The sequence below is a fragment of the Corapipo altera genome, unplaced genomic scaffold (genome assembly GCF_003945725.1).
Source record: "Corapipo altera isolate COAL_440 unplaced genomic scaffold, ASM394572v1 271, whole genome shotgun sequence".
NCBI classification, from domain to species: domain Eukaryota; kingdom Metazoa; phylum Chordata; class Aves; order Passeriformes; family Pipridae; genus Corapipo; species Corapipo altera.
The window spans coordinates 117469-145378 of NW_020884935.1; the positions used below are offsets into that span (position 1 = coordinate 117469).

At 48.7% G+C, this 27910-nt stretch overlaps 1 protein-coding gene across 4 annotated transcripts; it reads left to right on the plus strand.

Moving 5' to 3' along the window:
• The first annotated feature begins 2 nt into the window (after positions 1 to 2).
• On the plus strand, positions 3 to 27638 carry SUPT6H (SPT6 homolog, histone chaperone). Of its 4 annotated transcripts, none has more exons than XM_027660204.1 (38): positions 35 to 66; positions 1425 to 1576; positions 5306 to 5425; positions 5894 to 6046; positions 6226 to 6296; positions 6872 to 7067; positions 7772 to 7856; positions 8244 to 8517; positions 9719 to 9820; positions 10293 to 10406; positions 10851 to 10940; positions 11426 to 11568; positions 11831 to 11982; positions 12492 to 12590; positions 12749 to 12878; positions 12986 to 13136; positions 13538 to 13692; positions 14211 to 14406; positions 14663 to 14802; positions 14881 to 14998; positions 15097 to 15173; positions 15349 to 15484; positions 15911 to 16048; positions 16369 to 16536; positions 17196 to 17323; positions 18359 to 18566; positions 19023 to 19170; positions 19410 to 19552; positions 20315 to 20455; positions 21527 to 21722; positions 21857 to 22095; positions 22382 to 22495; positions 22609 to 22733; positions 23192 to 23304; positions 23692 to 23769; positions 23855 to 24021; positions 25352 to 25533; positions 25713 to 27638. In XM_027660204.1, the coding sequence occupies exons 2-38, from the start codon at positions 1513 to 1515 to the stop codon at positions 25897 to 25899; spliced, it is 5241 nt and encodes a 1746-aa protein (XP_027516005.1). In that variant the 5' UTR covers positions 35 to 66; positions 1425 to 1512; the 3' UTR covers positions 25900 to 27638. The 4 variants fall into 4 exon arrangements, with proteins under 4 accessions (XP_027516007.1, XP_027516005.1, XP_027516006.1 ...); XM_027660205.1 differs by having other exon boundaries at positions 40 to 66; positions 1510 to 1576; XM_027660206.1 differs by lacking the exon at positions 1425 to 1576 and having other exon boundaries at positions 3 to 66.
• The last annotated feature ends 272 nt before the right edge of the window (positions 27639 to 27910 follow it).

Genomic DNA, 27910 nt, shown 5'->3' on the forward strand with positions numbered 1-27910 from the left:
GGCTCGCCCCGCTCCGCCCCCCGCGCTCGCCGCCGCCGCCGCCTCCATTTTCCCTCGGCCCCTCGGGTAAGGCCGCGCTGGGCCCGGCGGGGAACGGGGGGGGTTCATTTACCGGGGGGAGCGACGCGGCCGCGTCAGCCCCGGCCCGCGGGTCATTCACCGGGGGAGCGGCGCGGCCGCGTCAGTCCCGGCCCGCGGGTCAGTCCCGGCCCGGCTCCGCGGCGGCGCCGGGCCCCGGTGAGGGCGGCAGGGACATCCTGGAGGTTGGTGTCGGGCCCCGGTGCGGGTGGAGCGGCGGCGGCCGCCCCGGTCGGGCCCCGGTGCCGGCCGTGGGTGGGGCTGGCGGCGGCAGGAGCCTCCCGGGGCAGGCGGGGCGGGGGCCGCAGTGCGGGGCGGCTCCGCCGGGGTCGGGAGGTGCCGCAGCAGCGGCCCGGGGCCCCCGCGGCACTGAGCGGAGCGGGCCTGGAGCTGCGGGACATCGCTGACACGGTGGGGGGAGCTGGGGGATGTGAGGAGATGTGGCGTTGGGGAACATCGGGATGCTGTTCTTGGAGGCGAGGGAAGGAAAGGGTCTGACCTTGGTTTCTCAGGTACACCGGTGGTCCTGAATCCCCCTGCTCCGCAGGTGGGATTCCTGGATCACGCTGGTCTGCAGGTGTGATTCCCAGACCGCTGCATTAGGCTTTCCAAACTTCTGCCAAGGCCCTCCCTGAAAAGCAGAGGGCTGGCAGCCTGGGAAGGCCCTTTTTGGGTTTAATAAATGACTAAAAGGTGGCAAAAAATGGTAGGTGATTGGTGCTCACAGTGGAGTGAGGTTATTGTGGAGTTTCCCTGTCATTTTCACTGCTCTTTTTTTTTTTGTTTTGTTTTCCTGAGTATGGCGATGTGGAGAAGGAAAATTTAATCCTAAATTATTTAGGATAGCTAAACCAGACTGTGGAGTTGCAGAGACCAGATAATACTGAGTGGGAGTGGTGGTGTGGTAAACGAGATATGATGGCAACAGGTGTAATAAAGGCAACAAACACTCCAGTAATTGACTCTACAGCAGCTCTTACTGTTCAGGGGAGAGCTGTTGGTGTCTTAGCAATTGGGTTTTTTTAACAACTTCAACAGCCCACTGTGTCCTAAAAAGGATATTTTGGAATTACTTTAAAGGAGCGAAGAATGAGATAGAAAACATCATTACGCTGCTGCCTAAATAGTTGGCAGTTTGTGCCCTGGCAGTTATGGTTAGACCATCCCAAAAGGGGGGCGCTGGAAAAGGCAGGAGCAGCACAGATGAGCAAGTTTTGGGGCAAGCAAAGCCTTGTTTCCTCACCTTAGGGAGGAGACTTGCTGACAGGAGATATGATGCAGGTGCGTGAAGTCGTGGGCAGGTCAGAGAAAGCGAGGAGGGAGCATCAATTTTCTGTTTCTTACAGGAAAGTATGATGCAGCAGGGCCAAAATAAACAGGCGGAAGTGCTGTTTCACACAACGTGCTATTAAATGTGTCACTCTGCCACAGGACATGCTGCCACCCGATAGTATCAGGGGCGGTGGGACCAGCAGGAGCATTAAAACCAACAAAGCAGGTATGGGAAGTTCCTGAGCTGCGGTGTCTGCTTGGCTGGACTTTCCCTGTCGTGGCGTTGTTGGTCTCCAGTCATCACTTCCCCCTCGGCACAGCCACCCCTGAGCAGGGTGGGAGTGTCTGGTTCAGGTGCCAACTTCAGAAATCTGTAAAACAGCTATAAAAGCTAAATATATAAATGTATATATTGGTGATGTCAGGGCTAGCAGGTGACATCAGCCCTGCAGAAGTTCATGTGGGTACTAGGGAATGGCCCTGAGGAAGAGCTCGGCACTGACGCCCGTGAGGGTTGTTTGTTGTGGTGGGAGTGCCTTATAGTGCTTCACAGGGATGGTTTTTGTTAGGCTCTTAAGCTTCAAATTAAAAGATGCCAAGATGATTTTTGTCTGGATTCTGTGATGGGACACAGCTTGAAGATTGTGGTGTAGTTATTAATGTTAAATCCGCACATTCCAGCTCAACCATGGCTTGTTTTTTTCTTTTTTTTTTTTAGGGAAAATGACATTGGTTTCATTGGGAGCTTCAGGTGGTGGAACAGTGGCGCTCTCTTTGCAGTTCATTTGTGTTTTTCCTAGTCAGCCATTTGTTATCACAGTTTTTTAATCCTTTTGATGTACTTGGACCGTGCCGAAATTAATTTAATGACCGTTTAATTGACAAAAATTAATAGATTTGGCTTTCTTAGGCTCTGTGTTTTGAGTGGAGTTTCCCCGAGATTTCTGAATCCTCTCTGGTTTGATTTTTTGAAGTGTAGACATGAGAACTGAGAGAGGCTGTTCAGTGGTGGCTTTGGCAATGTGGTTCCATGGGCTTGTGATCTTAAGTGAACTCTTAGTTGAACTGTGAAATGGCAGAGATTAGAACCATCCCTGTCCAAACCCTCTCCCCCTTAAAAAAACCCCACAAAACCAGTGTTAGCATGGATCAGGGCCCTGGTATTGTTTCTCCCACAGAAGATGGGGGGAGTCAAGGACTGTGCCTGGGCTGTCATGAAGCCTAAATGAGCACTCGGGTTTGCTGTTTTGTGCATTGTCACTGCTGTCCTGAGGTTGATTGCTGAATAATAAATACATCTCGCTGGGAGGACACTCCTTGGTTATTCTGTGAGCACCACTGTGGTCTCCTGCTTTAGTGGGCATCTCAGTGCCTAGAGAGAATCTGATGCTTCTGCTTTCCCTCACCCCACACCTGCTGAGGCTGTGAAGCTCCTGTGGGACACTGCCATTCCTGATGCCATCCTGCATCACGTGGCTGTGTCCCTCTGCCTTGCCAGGGTACCAGGTGCAGGAATTTTCCCTGTAAGTTCTGATATTTGAAATGTATCTCCATTTCTAAACCCTAATGAGTTTTCTCTTGCTGGTGTTTGATGTACAAAGCTGTGTCTGCTTCCTGTACTGTGATGTTTTGCAGTCCTGAGCAGCCTTTCTGGCACAGAAGGTGGGAGAGACACCCTAAGTCCATATCTGATTCAACATCTTGTTTCTGTTTTCCATGCTGAGTGACATCCCTGCTGTCCTGAGGTGGATTTCACTGGAGCTGAAAGCACCCAGTTTTGTGAGTGGTTGGCTTGTGTGGAACCTGCTTGGCTGGATTATTAAATAAGATGGTTTTCCTAAGTCCTAGTTGTTCTCTGTGTCCAGACAGATTTGATTTGATGTGGACTGAAATTGCCAGGAAATGGTAGAACAAGTGATGAGGAAGCAGGTTGGAATTGTGAGTGAAACACTTCACTGGCAGAGAACAGTGAAACTCTATGTGGTGCTGTGATGAGGACTTTTTTTTCTGGCTGGATTTTTGTGTTGATCATGAGCAGGAGATAAATGAGGTTATTAGACTTGGAAATGCTTTAGGAAAAGCCACTCATCCTGCAGTTTTATATATGTTAATACACCCTGGTGAATACCTGGAGCAGAAGCATTGGTGACAAAGCACAAAGTTGACATAATATTCATGCACAGGCTGCTAAATATAATCCCTGTTCCTTTACTATGTGTAGTTACACAGTTCATCATTGGCATTTGCTTCAGGAACATGCATTTAACTGTCATCTGTGCTACCCTCTGAGGTGTTATTTCTGACAGGGGTGCTTAAATACATGTGTGTGACTTCTCAAGGACAGGGATCACCCTGTGCCTACGCACTGAACCAGAGCAACCTTGTCCTCTCTGGGTGCAGAGCAGAAGCCTTGGCCTGCTGCATTTTCTTCCTGTCTGGACCATCCTAGATAGATACTGGCCATGGCCACATACTCTGCAGCCAAGGAGTGTAAGCTGCTGTGTGCTCATGTCTGAAATCTGGCAGAGGTCTTTCCCTAGTCTTTGTTGTGGCTTTTCTTTAATGAGATCTGGACGACACATTCATTTGGAGCTGTTCGTATTTTGAGACTTAAAAGATCATCCAAGATCAGCCTTGGACCATTTAACTTTAGCTGAGCAGTAAGTCCCTGGTTTTCTCGAAGTTGTTGTGTTTGTGCACCAGATGTGCGGATCTCGGGGCAGAACATGAAATCCTGCACACAAGAAGTGTCGTGGCAAAGCCTTGATCAGGTTGTCCCATGTGGGACTGATTTCCTTCAGCTGGTTGTTTGCAATGGGGAAATGATTATGGGAATATTTTGAAGCGTGTTTGTTTAGGTATCATTCCCTGGCATATGGAATTATTTTCTCATCTTTCTTTCTCTCTTGTTTTGTGTGTGTGTATATGTGTTAAATTACATCTGATGTAATTTAACATGGAAGTTTTGGCTTTAGATCTGACACCTCTGAGCTTCTTTTTGTACCCTCCCAAAGGCTGGTATTTCTTCCTGGGCTGGCGTTTTCATATTCACAGCCATTTGAGGAATTGTTTTGTTTTTCCTTATAGCTGACTCTTGTAAGCTTCTGTTGTTTTGATGTATTTAAAAAAACCCCCAAGTTTCCTTTGAAAACTTTAAAATGTCAGCAAGTTTGTAACCACAAGAAGTGGAAGGCTCAGAGAGACAGAACTTGAGCCCTGTCTTCATGGACACAGACTTTCTGTTGTGCTAAGCATCATTTATATTGTTTCCAGAAACCCTGTTTGGCAAAAAACATCAAACAAAAGGTTCTGGATATAGAAAATGCCCTGGTTTTGTAGTTCCTTGTTGCCCTTGGACAGAGGTCTCTGGCTTGGAACACCCTGGCAGCAGCTCCAGCTGTGTGGGGTTGTGGAGTTGGGCAGCCACAAGCCCCCAGTCCCGGACCCCAGACCTCTCTCCTGGTTTCTCCATGGGCTCTGCAATGCCTTGCCAACAGCTGGCAACCTCAGCTCAGTCAAGACTGTTGTCAGGGTCATCCTGACTTCATTAATTGAGCAAGGATTAATCATATTAAGATCCTAAATGACACCATGCAGCATCAGTGGGAGCTTTCCCAGCTGTGTGGGAGGGTATGGATGGGATGGAAGGCTCTGACTGTGTGCACATTTCAGCTGCAGCCAGAGCTGGGCTGTGTTACAAGCGCTGCTGTGACAGCTCCTGTCCTGCTCACCCAGACACAGGGTGGCAGGAGCTGGCAGCTCTTGGCTGCTGGCTTCGCTTCCCTAATCTCTGGTGACAGGGATGGCCAGGCAAGGTGGACACTGGGTAATTCAGGGCCACGATAGCTAATTTGAAACGCTCTTGCCTTAGCTGTCTTCTCTCCAAAACCTGAAAGGGGAAGTGCCTGTGTTTTGCTTGCTCAGCTGATGCCAGGGATGTTTCCTCTTTCCCCAGTTGCTGCAGCCATGTCTGACTTTGTGGAAAGCGAAGCGGAGGAGTCAGAGGAGGAGTACAACCAGGATGGGGAGGTTGTGCCCAGAGTAACCAAGAAGTTTGTTGAGGAAGATGAGGATGGTGAGTTTGCTGGATTATCTGTGTTCCTCACTGCTCTATTCTGCCTCCTGTGACTCTGCAGATGGAGCAATAACTGTGCTCTAATAGCGGGGCCATCTGTAGTCGATAATCTCTGCTGTTTAAGTGCTGCCCTTCCTCCCAAGCGATTAGGTGGTTTTTATATTTGGGAATAAAAAATACTCTGCTTCACCCCTGTGGGACTTGCAGTCACACAATTTGATAGTAAACAATAAAAGCAGAGGAATTCTCCCAGTGTGACCACTCCACCTGTTCCCTCTACAGAGAGAGCGTAAGACCACGAGACAAGAAGTGGGGTTCTGGCATGAGCAGCTGGCTGGGTTCTGTGTCAGTAAAAGTGTTCAGTTAAAATTGTGTGGATGGTGTGAAGGAAGATGCTCCTTGCCCAGAGCCAAGTCTCCGTGGATAACCAATGAATAAATGTCTAACACATGCTGCTCTCCATCCCAGATGAGGAAGAGGAGGAGCTGAATCTCGATGATCAAGATGAGCAGGGGAACCTGAAAGGATTCATTAATGATGATGACGATGAGGAAGAGGAGGAAGAAGCTAGTGACTCTGGAGACTCTGAGGATGATGTTGGCCACAAAAAGAGAAAGCGCAGTAAGTTTTATGATGATTGTTCATATCAGTAGAATGCTCTGACACTGACCTGCCAGGGAGCAGAGCTCTCCCTCTGTCCTGGGTGTCTGCATGGGTTGGGTAAACTGTACCCTTCTTGGTTTAGTGCTTTCCCAGATTAGTAAAGAGAGATAGTAACTCATCTCTGGTCACTTCTCTAGCTTTTGATGACCGCCTGGAGGATGATGATTTTGACCTCATTGAAGAGAACTTGGGCGTTAAAGTCAAAAGAGTGAGTTGTGTTGCCATGCTGCTGTTAATGGTGTGGTGTGTCTTAGTGTGAAGGAGGGGGGGCTCTGACCTGGAGTGAGCAAGCAGTGCCTCTCCTCTGCCCCTGCCTCTTGGAAAGAGAGAGCTGAGTGTTTGAAGGAATCAGGATCTCTCCTTGCCCAGGCAACTGGGAACTGGCTTCCTGGAGTTTGCAAAACACTTTGGTTCCTAAAGTCTGCTATACTCCTCCCTTCCCACCTCTGTGAGACCATCTCATGTTCCAGTAACTTTCTCTTGTGTGTTGCTAACCTCAAAGTCAGCACAGGCTATTATGGGGGCTCTAAAGCTCTTTCTGTAACACTAGAGGCACATCTGTAACACTAGAGCCAGGCCAGCACTGGTGGTGACAGCACACAAGTGACACAGGCACAGGCTCCTGAGGGGGTGGCTCTTGTCCCCTGCAGGCCTGCACTGGGCTCCATCCTGCTCCCTCTCAGGTGCCTGCAGAGGAAGTGCAGTGCTGGCCTGGCAGAGCCCACACTGAGCTCGAGTGCTGTGCCAGGGATTGTGGGCATTAACAAGGCATTTTCCTTGCAGCAAAAATTCAGACGTGTGCGAAAAATGTCTGATGATGAGGATGATGAAGCAGAAGACTATGGAAAGGAAGAACATGAGAAGGAAGCCATTGCTGAAGAAATCTTTCAGGATGGTGAAGGCGAGGAAGGAGGGGAAGCTGTTGAAGCTCCTGTTGCTGCACAAGAAGAAGAAGAAGAGGAGGAGGAAGATGAATCTGGTGCGTATGGATGGTCTGAAGTTTGTTGTAGGATTAAAGCACAGGAACAAAGTTCAGACTTTCTCTGAGCTATAAGTAACCAAAGGCTGTGACCCTTTGTGGTAAAGCTCTTGTTGGTCTGATTAGTACAATCCCTAGAATTAAACAATTTCTGGGTAACAGGTTTAGTTTGTCTGTCTAAACCACTTTGTGCAGGAGCACATTATGTGTGCTGAGATCTCGAACATCTTCCCTAAGCTGCCTCAAAAATGAAAATGCTTCAAAGAAAGGGGGTCAAGGCACTGTTTAGTACCTAGTGCATGCCTGCCCTCCTTCTCTTCAGCATCAGACTGTCACCACTGCTACTACCATACCCAAAAAGTTTCAGGAATTCTTTCTACCTACTGTCCAAAGCAGCCATACCTCTTCTGACTGTATTTCCAGTGCACTGCTTTGCAGCTAATTGCCAAATGGCTTTGCCTGTGTCTGGAAGTTTGTTCTAGCTTGTTACTGTGGTTTAGGCTCCTGGAATGTCTGAGGTTGGTGTAGAAGATGCTGCGGGGAGCTGGGCAGACTGACAGCCAGCAGCAAACTAAGTCTGTGGTGGAGGCTCATAGTTATTGGGCAGCAATAGTTGTTGCATAGTCTGTCTGAGCTGAGCTTTGTCAGAGGTACCAGTTGATTATCCAAGTGTCCTGACCACTGAATTGTTTCTCCCTGTCCAGACATTGATGACTTCATTGTGGATGATGATGGACAACCTCTGAAGAAGCCAAAATGGAGAAAGAAGCTTCCAGGATACACAGATGCGTAAGTATTGATTGGAAATTGGCTTGGAGCCTCGAAAACAGTGCTCAGCTTACTTGGTTCTTGCAACTGCAGAGTGATTCAGCTTGTGGTTGGATACCACTGGTCTCTTTCCCAAAGGGAACCTGGTAAATTTAAACATAGAGCTTTTAGTGTTTAATTTATGAAACACGTGATTCCTGGATTTTTTAAAAGGATACCAAAACCATGCCCTTAGGAGAAGTATTTGCATGTAAAGCTCAGAACTGTGTACCTACCCGTGATTTTTTAGGCAGAGTGGAAAACTAAAGCTTAGACTTAGATACCCCTGGCCTCTTCTGTGTGCCTGGAAGGATGGTCTGTGAACTGCACCCAGGAGCTGAATTATAGTTTGGTTTTTTTTCCTTCCAGTGCTTTGCAGGAAGCCCAGGAAATCTTTGGTGTGGACTTTGATTATGATGAGTTTGAGAAGTACAACGAGTACGATGAGGAGATGGAGGAGGAATATGAGTATGAGGATGAAGAGACCGAAGGGGAGACCCGTGTACGACCCAAAAAGACCACCAAGAAGCGCGTCAGTCGGCGTAGCATCTTTGAGATGTATGAGCCCAGTGAGCTGGAGAGCAGTCACCTGACGGACCAGGACAACGAGATCCGCATGACAGACATGCCTGAGAGATTCCAGGTGAGGGAAGGGGTTGAAGGTGTGCAGGCATGAAGCATTTCAGCTCCCACTGAGTGCAGCAGGGCTGGGACCTGCAGGCCAAGAGCCACCTGGCTGCTGAATGGATTTTGACATCTCTTCTTCCCTCTTTGAAGATCCTCCCTGTCAAATTATAGGCTAAAACTGCATTCAGGCCTGTCAGTGGCATGGGAACTGTGGTACCTGTGTGAGCTCTGTTTTAGCCCCGTGACAGTTTCCCTGTGGCCACTGGGTGCCAGTGTTGTACTGCTGGGAGTGGCACAGGGCTTGGGCTGTGCTGAGATGGCTTTGTGCTGGATACTGTTAGAAATCCCTTGAGCTGGACCTCTGGATAGCAAGAGATGCAGTGCCAGAGAATGTTTGAGAAGGTTCCTAGCCTACCTGTATCCCAGCCAACACATAACTGCTGTAACCCACTTTATTTGAAACGACCAGGACTTACACTGCTCTCCTTGTGCTGCAAGGAATCACTCTGGTGTTTCATATTTTGGTCTTAATTTTAGCCTGTATTCAGATTTTCACTGAACAGTCGATCTCCCTTTAGTGTATGTTAATGTAATTCTGTGCAGAGATTTGTTACCCTGCTCTGTTAAATGGGATGTGTGAAGCTGCCAGTTTTCTGAAGGACCTTTTTTTCCCATGCCAGTCTGTGCAGCACAAGGGAATGCTGTCTGTGGTGTCTCCTGGCTGTATGTGGCCTGTTCACATGTTTTGTCATCTTCACGGATGTCAGTGGTGATTAGAGCAGGCCCCCTGAAAGAGAAGTGGCTGAGACTAAGTGCCCAGAGAGGGTTTGGAGCTGCTTTGTGTTCTGTTACTCCGTGGCTGCAGCAAGAAAAGTGGTACCAAGGCACAGATAGATTGGAACAGGATGTAACTGCAGAGGGTTTGGGAGACTGGTAGGAAGTGGCGATACCCTGACTTGATCTTCACAGATTTTGCATCATTGCAGGCCTTTCCACAAGCCTTTGACAAAATTCTTGTTGCCTTTATCTAGTGTAAAACTGGTGCGGGTTTCCTGTGTGCTCAGAAGGTGCAGACATTGAAGTGCTATCCTTGGCACCCCATGGCTGAGGGACCCACAGGCAACCTGCCACTTAAAACAATAATTTCCTGGCCTCTTGAAAGCAGTGAAAGCCCTAGTGTTGCATGTGCCTCTGCTCATGCTGTTGTCTCTTTACAGCTGCGATCCATCCCGGTGAAGAGTGCTGAAGATGATGAGCTGGAGGAAGAAGCTGACTGGATTTACAGGAATGCATTTGCAACTCCCACCATCTCCTTGCAGGTAAAGAGCTATGCCTGGGACTTTTGTCCTAAGAGGGCTTGAAGGCACTGCAGATTTCCAGCATGGAGACATTGGTCCAGGAGTCTGCTGAGAGGAATGTAATGCCCTTCCTTTCTGATTTTTGAGCAGGTCATTTAACATGCACATCTTCATTTTTGTGTCCATGAAACAGGACAAAAAGGAACACAATGAAGTTGAAAGAATAATTGTCAAGAATGCTTGAGAAATCCTTGAGCCGCTGCACACTTAGGGCTAAATTAGTGTTAGCCATGATCTGCTTTTGGCCATCAGTTACCTTGGCCAGGTGCTGCTTTTCTCTTTTTTTTTAAGGCTCTCAGGGCTAGGATCTAAATCAAAGTGTGTTTCTAAGTCTGCATTCTCGACTAACAAAAGAACCACATCTGTAGCCTGAGGCTGCTCTTTTAAGGGGTCAGCTCAGGAATAGAACACAATGTGTGTTTCTCCTCTTTAGGAGAGTTCTGACTACCTTGACCGTGGACAAGCCAGCAGCTTCAGCCGCAAGGGGCCCAGCACCATCCAGAAGATTAAAGAAGCCCTGAATTTCATGAGAAATCAGCATTTTGAGGTAATTTGCAACTCTGCTTCGTTACCAAGGTCTGGGTTGCTGTCTCCTTATCCTGACAGGATCAGCAGGGAAGCATTTAGGGCAGCACATTAGAAGGGGCTGTGGCAATGCAGGATTTTAAGGCCTGTTTGATGGGGCTGCTGTCATTGTCTTTCCCTGATTCTGGACAAATTGATGCTAAATAAGGTGGGGAACTTCAGTTTCTTGAGCCTTGCTCAGCCCTCCAACCTGTTCTCTGAGGTGTTGCCTGATGTTGCAAAGTTTTGTGTCTGATGTGGTATATTCTTCAGTGAGTAAGATCTCAGACATGACGTGGTGTGTGTCCTACACTGCTGCCCCATTAGTTTGTTCTCTCACATGGAACAGGAGCTTTTTCTGGGGTCCTGGCTGCCAGGAACAGGCCAGTCTCCTGCACAGTGGTGATGAGTCTCATTTCTGACCCAGGTCCCATTCATCGCCTTCTACAGAAAGGAGTATGTGGAGCCAGAGCTGCACATCAACGACCTGTGGAGGGTCTGGCAGTGGGATGAGAAGGTGAGGAGTGTTTTCCCTACTGGTTGTCCCATCAGCATTTAACATGACTTTCTACCTAGCCTGATACTTTCTACAGATTTTGGTTTGGCCATGGAGACCTTGTGTGTTTGATGATTTTACCCATGTCTTTTTGCATGTTTGCTGTCATGTAGTAGTAGGGGATATCCAACAAAATAGGATTTAAACCAGTCCTTCCCCTTCACTGAATTCTTTTTGTATAGTGACCTTTCCTGTCAGCAGTGCAAGTTCTTTCTCTACTATGAGGTAGATCCAAACCTAGATTCTTTTTTTCTGTTAATATAATCCATCTCTGAGATGAGACCTGCCACATGTAACATTTGGGCTTGGCCAGTCTTGAAGATTTTGATAATTATTTTTATATGACAAATATCCCAAGATCCTTGGAGCTCTTACTTGGGAAGGGAGGAGAAAGTTGACCCACTGCAATGGTGTGTTTCACTGGAATTCTGTTATTCTCATGTCAGTGGACGCAGCTGAAGATCCGCAAGCAGAACCTGACACGACTGTTTGAGAAGATGCAGGCCTATCAGTATGAACAAATCTCTGCTGATCCAGACAAGCCCTTGGCTGATGGAATAAGGGCCCTGGATACTACTGACATGGAGAGGTATGGTGCCATGGCTTCCTTATATTCATTCCAAAGTGACTTAAAATGTTTGACTTGCCCAAACAGCACAGGCTCTCTGGCCACTGTAAAGCACTGATTTTAGCCTCCCCACAAAGCCAGTAATGAGAAATACTTAAAATTCTTTTGGAGGATGAGCCCAAGGACTCCTTCTGCCTGACCTGTACCAGAGCAGGTTCCTTGAGTGCTCTGCCCATGGCTCAGCTGCAGACAGGGTGTAACGTGCTGGCTGTGTGTGCCATAGGCTGAAGGATGTGCAATCCATGGACGAGCTGAAGGACGTGTACAATCACTTCCTGCTCTACTATGGGCGAGACATCCCCAGGATGCAGAACGCTGCCAAGGCTGCTCGCAAGAAGCAAAAGCGTATCCGAGAGGATGGCGAAGAGGAGGAAGGTTTGTCTTCCCAGATTTCATAGTTTCCTAATTCTGGGCTGCTTCAAAATCCTGGTTCAGAAGAAACCTAAATCCTGGTTCAGAGAAAGTCTGTTGAAAAGCCCATATGTTTGCACAGAGCATCTCTGCTGTTTGCTTTGGTCTCAATTTAATCCTTGGTCTTTCAGGCACCTCTGAAAATGTTTAGTTTGCCACACAAGGTGCTCTTTCCAATGGAATATGAATAGCACCCCTCATGGCAGGGGCCAAAGCAAGGATTACCCACCTTGATGTGTGTCTTAATGTGCAACCCAGTCACACTGCCATTAAAACTGCCAGAGAGTGAAGCTGAAGATAGCATTTTCACTGTCTTTTCTAACCCTAAATAATTTTAAGGCTACTGTGACCTTTGAGATGTGTTTGTGGAATTGGGGACTTCGTTGCACAATGTAGGTTGTGTTTAATCCCTTTGCTGTACTTCTGACATGCTCCAGCTGTCTGGATGCCTCTGTGACGTGTCCTTCCTACAGGTGAAGGGGAGGATGCCGAAGATGATGAGCAGAAAGGGCCTGAGCTGAAGCAGGCTTCCCGTCGGGATATGTACACCATCTGCCAGGCAGCTGGGCTGGGTAAGGCTGTGCTCTGTTGTGCTGACTGTGCAGTGGCCTGGCCCACGTGCTCTGCTGGGTGCTGTGACTTACCTGTAGAAGGAGGACTGATGGTTTTGCTCACTATAAGCTGCAGTACCCTTGTCCTCATTGGGTTTTTGTTGTTTTTCTTTTCCCAGATGGCCTGGCTAAGAAATTTGGTCTGACACCTGAGCAGTTTGGAGAGAATCTCAGAGACAGTTACCAGCGTCACGAGACAGAGCAGTTCCCTGCAGAGCCCCTGGAACTGGCCAAGGATTATGTGTGTAGGTCAGTGTGGGGGGATCTTTGTGGAGGTCCTGTGGATATGACAAAAGCGAGGGGATCTGGGGACATCTCAAACCCTAAGCCTTCATACTGCCTTTTTCTGCTTGTAGTCAATTCCCAAGCCCTGAAGCTGTGCTGGAAGGAGCACGGTACATGGTGGCTTTGCAGATAGCCAGGGAGCCTTTGGTCAGACAGGTCCTGAGACAGACTTTCCAAGAGCGAGCTAAAATCAACATCTCACCAACCAAAAAGGGGAAGAAGGTAAGAAAGCAAGCCCTGACTCTGTGGGTCAGTTCAGGGAAGGATCTAAATAGCATACAAATGCTTGTTCTCCCATGTCAGTGTCAGCTCTGAATAAATCTCAGAGCAGCATGTGAGCTGGGCTGTTGCAAGAGGCTCAGCAGCATGCTGCATTTTTAGTCTCAGCATTTCACCAGACCTGATTCTTGCTGTTGAGATGTTGCCTTCAATTATTGGAACAGTCTCTGTTTCTCTGAGACTGGGCAGAAATTCCACTGTGTCCTGCTGGGGAAGGAAATGCAGACTGGCAGGCATAGGGCTGAGGGGGTATTGAATAAAATCCATTGTCTGCTATGGTGTACAGAAGGGTCTTTCTTCATGAATGCCCTGTATGCATGCTGACTGTCTCTCCTTTTTCCCAGGATATTGATGAAGCCCACTATGCCTATTCCTTTAAATACATGAAGAACAAACCTGTGAAGGAGCTGCGAGATGACCAGTTCCTGAAAATGAGCCTGGCAGAGGACGAGGGACTGCTCTCTATAGATATCAGCATTGACATGAAAGGAGTGGAGGGGTGAGTTCCCACTGGCCATGCCATCCATGCCTTGGCAGACCTCGTTCGTCCAGTGCTGCTGTGCTCTTAGAGCTCCTCTGTAACCCAAACTGCTCCTGAAAGTCATGACCTGGTAGTTTTCTGCACCTTAATGTCAAACAGCCTCTTAGGGTCTTGCTTTTTCCATCATCTTAGTGTAAACTTAAGCAGACATCTATCTTACTCATTTAAAGGCAAACTCTGAAGCCTTTAGGATTTTTGTGTGAGGTGTCCCTACAATCCTCATGGGGTGCTCCTTGGTTCCTTCCCTGCACATCTGGGTGGCCACTGTATGCAATATGGTTGGGTTGGAATGGCTGTGATCTGTCTACAGCATTGCTTCTGCAGTTAAAGCAGTGCTTGATGGGAGGGTTGGCTCCTCCCTGATTTTTCCAAGCAGCTTCCTGAATCTGAGGTGCTGCTGTTACATCCCTGTGCAGGAATCTGTCAGTGAGGGTGCCAGTGCAGGCATCTGGAGCCTTTCCTCTCCTTTCTTGCAGTTATGGGAGTGACCAGACATACTTTGAGGAAATCAAACAGTTCTATTACCGGGATGAGTTCAGCCACCAGGTGCAGGAGTGGAATCGGCAGCGCACGATGGCCATTGAACGGTCCCTCAACCAGTTCCTCTACGTGCAGATGGCCAAAGAATTGAAGAACAAGCTGTTGGTGGAGGCCAAGGAGTATGTCCTAAAGGTGAGATAGGACAGAGGTGGATTTGGGTCAGAGCTGGGGTTACAAACACCAACAGTCCTGCAGCGTGCTGGGGATAGCTGCTGACAGACCATACACAGATCCTTGGGGAGGAGGAGAAGGAGGAGGCAGGCAGGGATTGAGTCTGGTTCTTCTGCTGCCTTGAGCAGTCCATGACCTTGCCTCCAGAGAAGGGCTATGCCAAGGGCATGTGCAGTGGATTTCCTCACTCCTCTCTCCCCTTCCTCTGCTCTGCCAGGCGTGCAGCCGCAAACTGTACAACTGGCTCAAAGTCGCTCCTTACCGGCCTGATCAGCAAGTGGAGGAGGACGATGATTTCATGGATGAAAACCAAGGGAAGGGGATTCGTGTGCTGGGCATTGCGTTTTCATCAGCCAGGTAGGAGGGAGGGAATGGCCTCTAGATGCATGACCAGCTTTAGCAGTTTTCCATGTCTGAGTTGTCTCTGTTTTACAGGGACCACCCAGTGTTTTGTGCCCTTGTTAATGGAGAGGGTGAGGTTACAGACTTCCTACGATTGCCACATTTCACAAAGAGAAGGAATGCCTGGCGTGAGGAAGAGAGGGAAAAGAAGGTGAGCCTCGGTGCAGCCATCATTGAGATGAATGTAGGCAGCTCAGGACAGAAATCCTCTAGCTGTTCTGCTTTGGTCTGTCTTGCTTTCGTTTCCAGGCCCAGGATATTGAAACCTTGAAAAAATTCCTCCTGAACAAGAAGCCTCATGTGGTGACAATTGCAGGCGAGAACAGGTCAGTCTCTGTGTTCCTTCCATTTCCCAGTCTCTTTGCAGTCCCTTCCTTGTGCCTGTCCACATTTCACTGTTTGTGTCCACGGTGTGAGGTAACCCATTGGGGTTGTATCCCTAAGTGATTCCAGGACCCAGCTTTGTGCTCTCCTCTCAATTCCCTTGCTGTCTCTCCCTAGGGATGCTCAGATGCTGATGGAGGATGTAAAAAGAATTGTTCATGAGCTGGACCAAGGGCAGCAGCTGTCCTCTGTTGGAGTGGAGCTGGTGGACAATGAATTGGCCATCCTCTACATGAACAGCAAGAAGTCTGAGGTGAGCCTTCTGTTACTCCAGCTGTCCCTTAGTCTGTTGCTAGCTCATGCTCTGTCATCCTCCATTTGTTGTGCTGGTCCTGCCTTACGTCATCATGTGCCTCATATGATCCATCCAGTCAGTCACGTACTGATCTTTGGATCAAGGCAAAACATCTTACTTAGGCTTCTCTGAAGAGATCAGCACCAGCAGATGTACAAAGTGGATATTGATGTGGTCTGAAATGAATCTTGCTCAGCTGAGTGAGTGAGATTGTTTCATTCCTAATTGCAGCAAAGCTCCTGGGAGCCTTTGACCTCAGCCTTCTTTGCTCTGAGCACCAGATGCTTGCCTTGCTCTAATCCCTGTCTGACGTGGTTTTGCTGCTTGTGCTACAAAGTGTGAAAATAGCTTCAGGGTTTTCCCTGATTCTCTGTCCTGTTGCAGAATGAATTCCGGGATTACCCACCTCTGCTGCGTCAAGCTGTCTCCCTCGCTCGCCGCATTCAGGACCCCCTCATAGAGTTTGCCCAGGTCTGCAGCTCTGATGAGGATATTCTCTGCCTGAAACTTCACCCTCTGCAGGTAAACTTCCCTTGTGAGATCCTTGGGCAAGGAAGATCCTTCTCCTCAAAGAGAAGGTGGCTTGTGAGGGTTTGCTGTCAAAGGAAAAGTTTCCAAGTTGAACTGGTGCAAGTTGAACTGTTCTGTGCCATATTCAGGCTACACAGCACCTTTTTGCTGTTGCTTCTTTTAGCTTGTGAGCCTTTAGGCTGTTCTCGGGGGTAACACTGAGGTGCAACACAGCTCCTGGGAGCCAGTGTGTTGTGTTTGCCTCAGCTTTCTATGGCAAAGTGTTGCACATATCCGTCTCCTCCAAGACTAACGCCTCTTCTCTCTGCCAGGAGCACGTGGTGAAGGAGGAGCTGCTGAATGCCCTCTACTGCGAGTTCATAAACCGTGTGAACGAGGTGGGGGTGGATGTCAACCGGGCCATTGCTCACCCCCACAGCCAGGCTTTGCTGCAGTATGTGTGTGGCCTGGGACCACGCAAAGGCACTCACCTGCTAAAGGTAAGGAGGCTTCTGTCCCTGCCTGCAAAAACAGTACATCACCAACAGTGGTAGGAGATGAGTCAGGGTCCCTTGTGCCAGATGCAGCTGACAGCTCTGTTGACATGTGTTTTACCATGTGTTGCCTCACTGCGCCTCTCCCTGAAGCTATACATGGACTTATGTCCTTGATAGACCCAAACAGCTCAGCAGATCCGTCAGTCCTAGACAGCTCCCAAACGCACAGGAGTGGATGTGCTGTTACAGCGTCAAGACACCTCCGTAGTGTGGAAAACACCAGGCAAAAAGCCAACGCTTTTCCTGAGAGTTGGAGCTGTTTCCATGCAGAATCATCTTCTTTCGTACAACGTTGAGACACAGGCAGGGAGCAACAACTTATGAGTTGTGATGGGTGTGTATCAGATGCTTTGAACACAACAGTGTCCAGTGTGAGTTCTCTGCTTTTCCCAGAGAATCACGGAATAGTTTGGGTTGGAAAGGACCTTAAAGATCATCTTGTTCCAACCCCCCTGCCATTGGCACAGACACCTTCCACTAGACCAGGTTACTCAGAGCCCCATCCAGCCTGATGTTGAACACTTCCAGGGATGGGTAGTCCACAGCCTTGGGCAATCTTGTGTTTGAATAGCAGGGTTTATACTCTTGCCTCTCTCTCCCAGATCTTAAAACAAAACAACACACGTCTGGAGAACAGGACCCAGCTGGTTACGATGTGTCACATGGGACCCAAGGTGTTTATCAACTGTGCTGGCTTCATCAAAATTGACACAGCATCACTGGGTGATAGGTGGGTATTGGGATGTATTTGATGCATTTTAGGGTATGGAGTTTGCATGAGCAGCAGACTGACTTGTTCCCTGGAGTCCAAGTTCCCCGGACTTTCTGTGTGGCCCCTCTGATTTCTGGCCAAGTTCAGATATTGCTGGTTATTAATCTGATTCTTAGGGGCACCTAAACTTGCACAGCAGCAGTGTGAGCTGCAGAATATGAATTATATAGTTTGCTCTTGTGTGAAAGACCCTTTGTGATCAAGAGGAGCTAAACTAAAGCCAGTTGTTCTCTCCCAGTTGTCAGTAGCCCATGTGCTCTTCAGCTTAGTTTCTTCCTGTTCCTACTAACAATATTTTATTTTTCTAAAGTTTCAAACTTGAGTAATAACTCAACAATTTGGCTTCCTCTTAAACCAGTAGCAATACTGGGAAGTCTGTAGAGCATTAAGTAACTGGTAACTACACAAGAGGTGTTTTGAGGACAGCTGTAACCTAGTTTCTGAACCTCTGACTCACTGCTTTGCACAGAAGGGTCACTTGCTGGAAACGTGCTTTCTCCAGGGTTTTTTGCTTTTGAAAAGCAGTCTGAGGAAGGACACCTGGCTGAATACCTACACTGAGTGATCCAACAGTGCTAGAACCCTTGGTTCTTGCAGGATACAAATCCCAGAGATGCAGGGGGCAAAGTGTTGCCAAAGAGCTCAATGCAGATGGCTGTGCTGCCACTTGGCAACGTTGAATTTATATGAGGAGGGAAACTGCAGAGAGCTGTGTGCTCAAGGAGCAGCTGTAATACACAGGGATCAAATCCACCCAGCATCCAAAATGCCTGGCTGTATCTTTGCAGTGCAGGAGCTGCAGACTGGAGTTTGCCAGGTCTTGCCTTGGCTCCTGTTGATCTAGCAATGCATAATTCATCATGTCCTTTTTAGAGTAGTTTGTTCTGTGGAGAGCAAGTGATGGTGCTCAAGAGTGCACTTGATTACTGAGCTGCAGGAACAGCTGGAACCCTCAGAGCCCCTTATCTGAACATTGCTTTGGTTTTATTTCAGCACTGATTCCTACATCGAGGTCCTAGATGGGTCCAGGGTCCATCCTGAAACCTATGAATGGGCAAGGAAAATGGCAGTGGATGCCTTGGAATATGATGAGTCAGCTGAGGATGCTAATCCTGCAGGAGCTCTGGAGGAGATCTTGGAAAACCCTGAGCGCCTGAAAGACCTGGATCTCGATGCCTTTGCTGAAGAACTGGAAAGACAGGTGTGCTGGGGGTTCCTGATGCTGAGAACAGAGAAGAAGCTCTGCTGCCCAGCTCGGATTCTCTTGTTTTATAGCTGATGACACTTATCCTTTTTAGGAGCTGAACATTATCTGTGCTGTTGTAAAATGTATAAACAGCCATGATGAGAATTCAGTGTCTGACAGTGGCATGTAGTAAATGCTTGCAGAAAGTACACTTGGAGCAGAGAGAGGAGGGAGGCAGTAGACATTAATTAAACCATTTAAGCTGTTCTCCCCCAAATTATCTAACTTTTTTTATTAATATGTTGATATTTTTGACCTCATTAACATCCTGTTACCACAGGTTGATGGTACCCAGCACATTCCTCTTTTGCTGTTTGATAAGTTCCTTGAGCTCTTCCATAACTTACACTGGATTCACTATTGACCTTCTTCCTGCTGCTCATGCCTTTATAACCTTTTAATCCCACACAGGGCTACGGTGACAAGCACATCACTTTATATGACATTCGAGCTGAACTAAGCTGCAGATACAAGGACCTGAGAACACCATACCGTTCTCCAAACACAGAAGAGGTTTTCAATATGCTGACTAAAGAAACTCCAGAGACATTTTATATAGGTACATCCCTGTTTACATCCCTGCTTTTGTCATAAGTTGACATGGATGTGTAAAGGTGGGGCAGAGGGATGTTGGTGAGCATGATGATGGGACAGTGTTGCGTGTATGTGAAGCAGCTTTTCAAAGGTACCTGGGTAGTCTCCTATCACCTTCATGCCTGAATGACTACCTTAGATGGAAGGAACTGCCCAGCTCTGCAGTTTTTCAGTCTTTCCTTCTACTCTCCCATCACACCACAGGTAAAATGATCATCTGCAACGTGACTGGGATAGCCCACAGGCGCCCGCAAGGAGAAAGCTACGACCAGGCCATACGGAACGATGAAACTGGCCTTTGGCAGTGCCCTTTCTGTCAGCAGGATAACTTCCCAGAGCTCAGCGAGGTGGGGCTGCTTCTCCTACCAGGCCTGCCTTTGTCAGGAGTCTGCTGTCAGCAGGCTTGAGCCTTGTTTTGGGTTCTTGGGAGACGAGGTATCGGAGCCAAGATTGTGTCTGCAGTGCCCCAGGATCCCAACCTGATGTGGCCTTTGGCTGCAAATATAATCTGTTCCACTTTTGACTAATTGCTGCAGTATAGATTTGACAGGTCCTTTATGGCTACATTATGGATTTTAGTGAACTGGGCTGAGTGAAATGTACCTGGGGCTAAGCTGACCAGTGCTCTGCAGATACATAAAACATGTTTGTTTGTGCTCTGGGATTATTTTACGCAGAGAAATTGCCCATGACACTGAGAACAGAAGGTTCTACCACCTTCTTAATTTTAAGAATTTATCTGGACCCCCTGCTGCTTAATGCAGCTGTACTTTAGGTCTCTTCTAAACACTGTGAATTCCAGCCTGGGTAATCTGTGACTCTAAACCCCTATAGCATTCATTAAGCAGCAGCCCTGGCTGCAGGCTGGTGTTCAGGATCTAAAAATGTTCTGACCTTCCCGGTTGCAATGTCCCATAGGCTGAGCAGAACTGGATAGGAAGATTGCGTTACTGGGTAGCATTTGTTGAAGTCCTCTGTCCCCTGCCCTTCTACAAGTCTTTACTGGCTGCACCACTTTGCTGACACAGCTTTTGGACTTGTTTGAGTGTGAACTGCTGGGGCTATTTTGTTTCCATGCTGAATGACTTTTTCCTGTTGCCTTGCTCAAGGTTTGGAACCATTTTGACAGCGGTTCCTGCCCAGGTCAGGCCATTGGAGTGAAGACACGTCTGGATAATGGTGTTGCTGGCTTCATCCCAACAAAATTTCTTAGTGATAAGGTGGTCAAGCGGCCAGAAGAAAGGGTGAAGGTATGAAAGCAGTGGATTTTCCCATATCCAGCAAGAGCTGGAAGACTGTGGACCCAATACCAAAGAGTCAGAGTTTAGTTAATAACACTGTTCCTTAAATGACTTTTCCAACCTTATTTTCATTTAAGGTCTTTAAATCAGCAGGAAGTTCAGGTTCTGGTTAGTGTCCTTCTCCCACAGTGCAAATCTCCCTTGGCAGCTGGTGGAACCCTGTTAATCAGTTAACATGTTGTGCTTTGGGAGGATTTATTGTCATCTGGCTGAAGTCTGGGTTTAGGAGACCAGAAGGCATTCTAATGCAGAGCTGCCCTTTGTTTCTGGCTTTCTAAAGAGCTCAGAGAACTGCTTTTGCATAGGCAAGGGTCATTTTCCCCTCTCATAGCTTTTCTCCTCTCTCAGTTAATTAATGGAGCTCATCAGTTACTGGTCTTGCTCAGGACATGGGTTGGGGTTCTGAAAGGAACAGAATAAGACATTTTTACCATGTGATATAATAGAGGTTTAACATTTTTGCTGTCCGTTGGGGTCCTCAACTGTCCATGCAGCTGATGGATAATCCTGTAAGCTCAGAGCTCTCAGCATTTCTTTAAAGAGTTATTAATTAACTTCATTATGGTTAAGTGAACTAAGACATTACAGTTTTTATGGGGGTATTTTATGTCTCCCACTTTACTAGGGAAGTCCTTTGGGTATCTGCTTCTGAACAGATCTTGCTTTCTTGCACATCTTGAAGTCCAATTTTGTTGCTCCTATTGATAAAGATATTTAAAATAGAAAAGGTAATTGTCCTCATCCTCCAGACGTGCAGGTTTCTGTGTGGTATGGGGCACAGGTAGTAGATATGCTGGAGAACTGCACGTTTTTCCTTTAATCTCTTTTGATTCTGGTTGTGTTAGGGATCAGCTGATTTTATAGGAAGATCACTTTTAAAGGTTGTGTGAGTCTGAAGGAGGTGAGGTAATTTGTACCTCCAGATTGTCAGTGTGATCCCACACAGATCGCTCGGTGGTGAAGGGAGGCTGGTGTAGCTGCCAAACCTGCTGCTCACCTTTCCCTGCACCTCCTCTGCAGGTGGGAATGACAGTTCACTGCAGGATCATGAAGATTGACATTGAGAAGTTCAGTGCAGACCTGACCTGCAGGACCTCAGACCTCATGGATAAAAACAATGAGTGGAAGCTACCTAAAGACACCTACTATGACTTTGACTCTGAAGCAGCTGATCACAAACAGGAAGAAGACATGAAAAGAAAGCAGCAGCGGACAAGTAAGTCTCCAGTTTTTAACTCCACTGTATCTCCAGTCTTCCCAGAATGCTTCCAGGAGAATCAGCACATTAGATATATAGCTGCATTAAAGCAGTTCCTCTTGGAAGCCTGAACACTCTGCTTTGTTCCCTAGCGTACATCAAGAGAGTAATTGCTCACCCATCATTCCACAACATTAGCTTCAAGCAAGCAGAGAAGATGATGGAAACCATGGACCAAGGGGACGTGATTATCCGGCCAAGTAGCAAAGGGGAGAACCACCTGACTGTCACCTGGAAGGTCAATGATGGGATTTACCAGCATGTGGATGTCCGGGAAGAGGGCAAGGAGAATGCCTTCAGCCTGGGCTCCATGCTTTGGATTAACACAGAGGTAAGAGCCCTCCAGAGCATGCCTGGGAAAGAGTTGGTTGGGAAGAAGTACCTATTTGACAGGAACAGGTTGGTACAGCCTTTCTGTCCTTGCAGCTGCTTTCAGACGAAGCCTAACCCTAACCCAGTGCAGTTCTCCAGATCCTTAGACAATACTCAGCTCTTTTTTTTTTTTTTCTCAAAGCATCCAACCTTGCTGTGCAGAATGTATGACTAAGAGCTATTTAGTAGAATAAGAGTTCATCATCATGCACCCTAAATACCTCTTTAAATGTGTTTGTTCAAAGGAATTTGAAGACCTGGATGAAATTGTTGCTCGCTATGTTCAGCCAATGGCTTCTTTTGCCAGAGACCTGTTAAATCACAAATACTATCAGGACTGCAATGGTGGAGACAAGAAGGTAGGCCTGTCCTGGGATGTGGTAGCTTCTGTAGGAAGATATCCATAGACTCTGTATGTTGCTGAAAATGTAGGCTCCCCTGGAGCATTTATCTTCTTTCTCTCTACAATTAGAAGCTGGAAGAGCTGCTGATAAAGACCAAGAAAGAGAAGCCAACATTTATTCCATACTTTATCAGTGCCTGTAAAGATCTACCTGGTAAATTCCTCTTGGGATATCAGCCTCGAGGCAAACCAAGGTAAGTCAGAATCAAGCCCAGCATCTGCACTGAGTACTGCCAGTACCACACCTCAGCTGATTGCTGCCAGTTTTTCTTCCAGCTCTGTCAGTATCCTTGTGAGTCATGCCTCCCCTTTCCCAGAATTTGGCTTCCTGGCAGTAGGGGACCCAAGTCTAGCAGTAAATCTCACCCAGGAGACTCCACTGTTTCTTAACCAGCTGGGTGCCACAAGCAGCACTGCCCTGTGCAGTGGATATCACGGGAGTGTAGGCAAGGATTAATGGATTTTGCATGGAAAGGAAGGGTATTTTGGAGCAATTGTTTGAAAATGAAGTGTCTTGGGTAGGTCTGTCAGTTCATTATCAGTACAGCCATCACCTGAGTTTGTAGGCCATGACAGTTCTGACTGACCTGTTAGTGACAGGTATGGCTCTAAAGCAGCCTGTGATCTCTTGTGCTCTCACTGCTCCTTACAGGATAGAGTATGTGACAGTGACACCAGAAGGATTCCGCTACCGGGGCCAAGTCTTCCCTACTGTAAATGGACTTTTCCGATGGTTTAAGGATCATTATCAGGACCCTGTTCCAGGTGAGCACCCCACAACTTGAGTGCTGTTTGTTTCCTGGATGTCATGCAAAGGACAGTTTCCTGTTCTTTGTCCCTAAAATGGCCCAGGATTTTCTATATGTGGGAGGTTCCAAAGCAACACCCCAAGTGTTTGCCTTCTGTAGACCCACTGAGAGCTCTCCTGAGAGTTAATCCTTCAGCCAAGTGGGCCGTACAGCAAAGGCTGGATCAGTCCCTTTCCTCTCCCTTGTCTCCCCCACAATGCACTGCAGCACACACCATTCCCTGGTAACAAACCATTGTGCCAGAGCAAATATTGCCTCAAATTTTGTCAAATTCTGAGTTTGAGGCCAATGACCACTCTTCTGGGAGAACTAATCTGCCTCTCTTGGTTTGTGTTTTATACAGGTATTACCCCCAGCAGTAGCAGTAGGACCAGGACTCCAGCCTCCATCAATGCTACTCCAGCTAACATTAACCTGGCAGGTCAGTGCAGGCCATTCCTGGTTGGAACGGGGACGTGAGCTCCTTCTCCGGGCTCTTTGTCTCACACAACGTGTCTTTCTTGCAGACCTGACACGTGCGGTGAACGCTCTACCACAGAACATGACCTCCCAGATGTTCAGTGCCATCGCTGCTGTGACAGGCCAGGGACAGAACCCAAATGCCACCCCTGCCCAGTGGGGATCCAGCCAGTACGGCTACGGAGGCAGTGGAGGCGGCAGCAGCGCGTACCACGTAGGTGTCACTTAAATTTTGAGAGGAGCTGCCTTCTCCTTGCTGCTAGAAACGATCCCATGGGGGCTCTGCTGAGAGCCTAAGGAGTCCCTCATTGCCTGGGATCACCCAGACCTAGTTTTGTACCCGTGGTGCTGCACAGGGGAGCCTGGCTGGATTCTTGGACCAGGTTTCCTCTTGCCTCCCGTGACTGAAGAAATGAGGCGTGTAAGACAACCCTGCTCCAGGGGGGAGTTGAAGCAAGTAGCAAGCTGGTCTGGCCCTCAAGGAATGTGGCAGGGTGGAGAGGTAGGATCCAGCAGTGAGGGCACACAACCTTCTGATTGTGCCCCTGAATTGGCAACGTGAGCTGCCAGTGGAGGAGATTAGCTGTGAAACTATGCGCTGAGTTTGCAGGGCTTTTCAGCTCAGCACACTAATCTCCAACCTGCACCGGCGGGTGAACACCTCAGCCTGACCCACCACCCAGAGGCTTTGCAGGGAGTAAGATGGAATTGGACAGTTTTGGCTCGTGCTGAAGCCTTTCCTCATGTGTGCTGGTGCCTGCCTACTCCCAGCCCATGCTTCCAGCTGACACTGAGGCTGATTCCAGCTACAGGAGGACTGAGGAGCCTGGGTACAAGAAACACACCCAACTGTTAGACCAAAAGAAGAGATGCTGCAAGACAAGGCTTGCAGAGAGGAGTGATCTTCCTTTGGAGCACCTTGGGAGGCTTTCAGGGAATTTGGCACAGTGAATGCTGAGCTGGGGATAGGCAGAGACTGTGGATAGCTCAATGTATTAATCATCAAGACATCTGAAGAAAAAGGGAGGTGAACACTGGGAGGCAAAGAAACTAAGTGCTCTGTGGGACAAGCAGCCAGCTGGCTTGGGATGTGGGAAGGAGCCATCTCGGGAGCTGCTGCATTTTCTCTGCAGCCTGCAGGGGAAGAATTCATCTGTTCTTTGTGCCCACTGCAGGATGTCACTGCTGTTGGCTTGCTCCAGCTGTCTCCTGTGCCCCTTGCCTTTGCTTGGCTCTAGCATCTCCCCTTGCAGCCTGTGTGGGGTGAACAAGGAGGGTAGGCTGTGCTGGCCCTGCTGGCCCAGGTTGGGTGGGAGATCAAAGACTTCTCAGGGGAACAAATGTCCTATGCTCAGCAAGGTGTTGCTTCTCCTGCTCTGCAGCCGCCCATTCCCTGGGCAGTGCCCACTGCCACCCTCTCCTTGCCCAGGTGAGGGGCCTGGCAGGGCTGGGAGTGTGCAGAAAGGGCGAGCAGGGCAGTGCAGAGCCCCCCACAGCCTAGCAGGGTTCACCCTCTGTCCCCTAACAGCCTCTGCTCTCTGCAGGTCTTCACAACTCCAGCACAGCAGCCGGTGGCCACCCCTCTGATGACCCCCAGTTACTCCTACACTACTCCCAGTCAGCCGATCACCACACCCCAGTACCAGCTCCAGGCCAACACCACACCCCAGTCCACCCAGTCCCAGGCACAGGCATCGTCCAGCTCCAGGCAGAGGCAGCAGCCAAAGTGAGTAGCTCCGGGTGCATGTATCCATCTGTGCCCTGTCTCCTTGTCTTTTGTTGATTTTTGTGGAAGCAGCATGGTGGGGTTACCTTGTGCCTTCCTGCGTGGAACCCTTGGGGAGGGAAGGAGGGCAGGGGGGCTTTCCTGGTAGCACATCTCACCTTCTGCCCGCGTCCTTGCAGGACCAACAGCCACGCTGCCATCGACTGGGGCAAGATGGCCGAGCAGTGGCTGCAGGAGAAGGAGGCTGAGCGGAGGAAACAGAAGCAGAGGTTGACCCCTCGCCCGTCCCCCAGCCCCATGATCGAGAGCACGCCCATGTCCATCGCGGGGGACGCCACGCCGCTCCTGGATGAGATGGATCGATAGGACCTGACCCGGAACCTCCGCTCTCTTCTCCAGGAAGGGGAAAGGAGAGGGAACAATTGGAAACAACTTCCCTTCCCTTAGACATGTAACTCCTGTTTTATACGTCGTGGGATGGTGGGAAATGACTCTTGGTGACGTGCACCTGAGCGAATGAATAGACTTGGCAGGGCTGGTTTAAAAATATATACTATATATAAGAAAAATATATCATAGAAAGGAACACTGCATCGGCCTCTGCGTTCCAGGCTCTGGCTCCAAGCACCTTGGAAGCTTAGCAGACATGAGGTCAAAGGAATCTGTCCTTATACATGCTCAGCAGTCTGCTTTCACCCCAAAGACTGGGAAGCAAACGTAGCTGGAAGTGCAGACCATCGGCCTGGAGTGAGCCTGTCTCCTTTGGATTCTCCTGAACCCTGACTGTCACCTCTCCTTGTCCCAAGACCACAAAACAAAGCCACGGGGGGTTGTGACAAGCGAACTGGAGTTCTCAAAAAGTTCCTGTTGTTGTTTGCTCCTTGTTTCCGTGTGTGACAGGCTCAGCGGAGCCTGTGCCAACCCCCAGCTGTGTCCGGAGGGGTCCAGCACAGCAGCTCGGGGTCTTGCCGGAGATGCAGCTGTTGTACCAAAGGCTTGCTCTCTCCTCTGGCTTCTTTTGGAACAATATTTATTTAGTTTTGATTATTATTATTTTTTTTTTAATCAGACTGCGAAGTAACGGCAGCTTCCCCGAGTGCGGGGCAGACACGGGGGCTAAACTGCTGCTAAACTGCTGCGGCGGAGCAGCCCGGAGTGCATGGCATCCTCCTCCATACCCGCTTACCCTGCCCGACTGTAACCAAGAGGGGTGAATAAATAGTGTTTTTACTGAATGCTAGTTGAGAGGTTTACTGCCTGCACCCTGCCCTTTCCCTTAGGATTTGCTCAGAGCAGAGTTCCGTGGTGGAAGTCGATGCTCCTTCTTCCTTTTGGTGCTTGGCGTTGCCTTCTATGTGCTGAAACTGTCACAGAGAAGCTGATTTCTGTTGTTAAAAAACGTTTTGTTTCGGGTGTGTCATACCAGGAGCTCCCGGAGGCCCATGGCTGTTGGGTTGGGAGAGGTACTGGGAGGGGGGTGGATAACGTAGATAACTTCAGTCCTTTCAGAAACAGCCCAGTGCAGTGTCCCAGAGGGACTGCCAGTGATGGGGAGAGACATTTCTGAGAGGGAAAGTTCCTGCTGCACGAATTCTCCCCTCTCCTGCTTTGTTAGTAGGGATTTTCTACGGAAGCAGAGTCTTTGTTCCTTCCAAGTGCTCCTGGTCAGCCTCCTTTGCTAGGAAATGAGCAGGAACAGCAGATCTTAGGAAACAAAGGTCTTTTTTGCATGTAAATGCTCCTGAAGAATGGCAGCAACCTGGGAGACAAAGCAAAGCTCTTTCCACAGAGAAATGCAGGTCCTGGCTTCATTTCCACCCCCTCTGCAGTGCTGGGGGGCTGACAGGGTCCTGTTCCTCACAGAACCACCCAGTCTGGACCAGAGAACCATGGGCTGGGACCTGCAGCTCCGAGATTGCAGGTGGACTAACCTGTCACTGTTTTCTTTATTTATGAAACTGTATGCTGGGAATTTGACTGGGAGCAGCTTCTTACCAGTTGGACCTGTAAGTGGGAGGGGGGCTGGTTGTGTATTGTTGGTTTCTTTTTGGCTGTCTTTGTTTTTAGTTTTCCCTTGCCATTAATAAAAACTCTACTTTTGGGAAGCTGCCCACGTGGCACAGATCTGTGCTTCCTGCTGTGATGCTGTGGCTGCCACAGGGGCTTTGCTCCCATTAGCAGCACTGGACAGAGAGTGATGCCTCCCTACAACCTTGGTATTCCCCCCTGGGCTCCTGTGATCCGCTTAGGTCAGGGATTTGGGATTGCTCTGTTCACTCCTCCAGGAGCAGCAGGGTTTGCATGAGGCAGCTCTGCTCTCTGACCCCTGTGCTGTCTGATCTCCTGAGGCAAAACAGGAGCCAGGGCTCAGCTCCTG

Bases quoted from the DNA above. Each gene is read 5' to 3' on its own strand.
- SUPT6H (XM_027660204.1), top strand. From the start codon at position 1,513: ATGCTGCCACCCGATAGTATCAGGGGCGGTGGGACCAGCAGGAGCATT. The intron at 5,426-5,893 runs GTGAGTTTGCTG...TCTCCATCCCAG, and splicing joins TGTTGAGGAAGATGAGGATG to ATGAGGAAGAGGAGGAGCTG. The intron at 25,534-25,712 runs GTGAGTAGCTCC...GCGTCCTTGCAG, and splicing joins AGGCAGAGGCAGCAGCCAAA to GACCAACAGCCACGCTGCCA.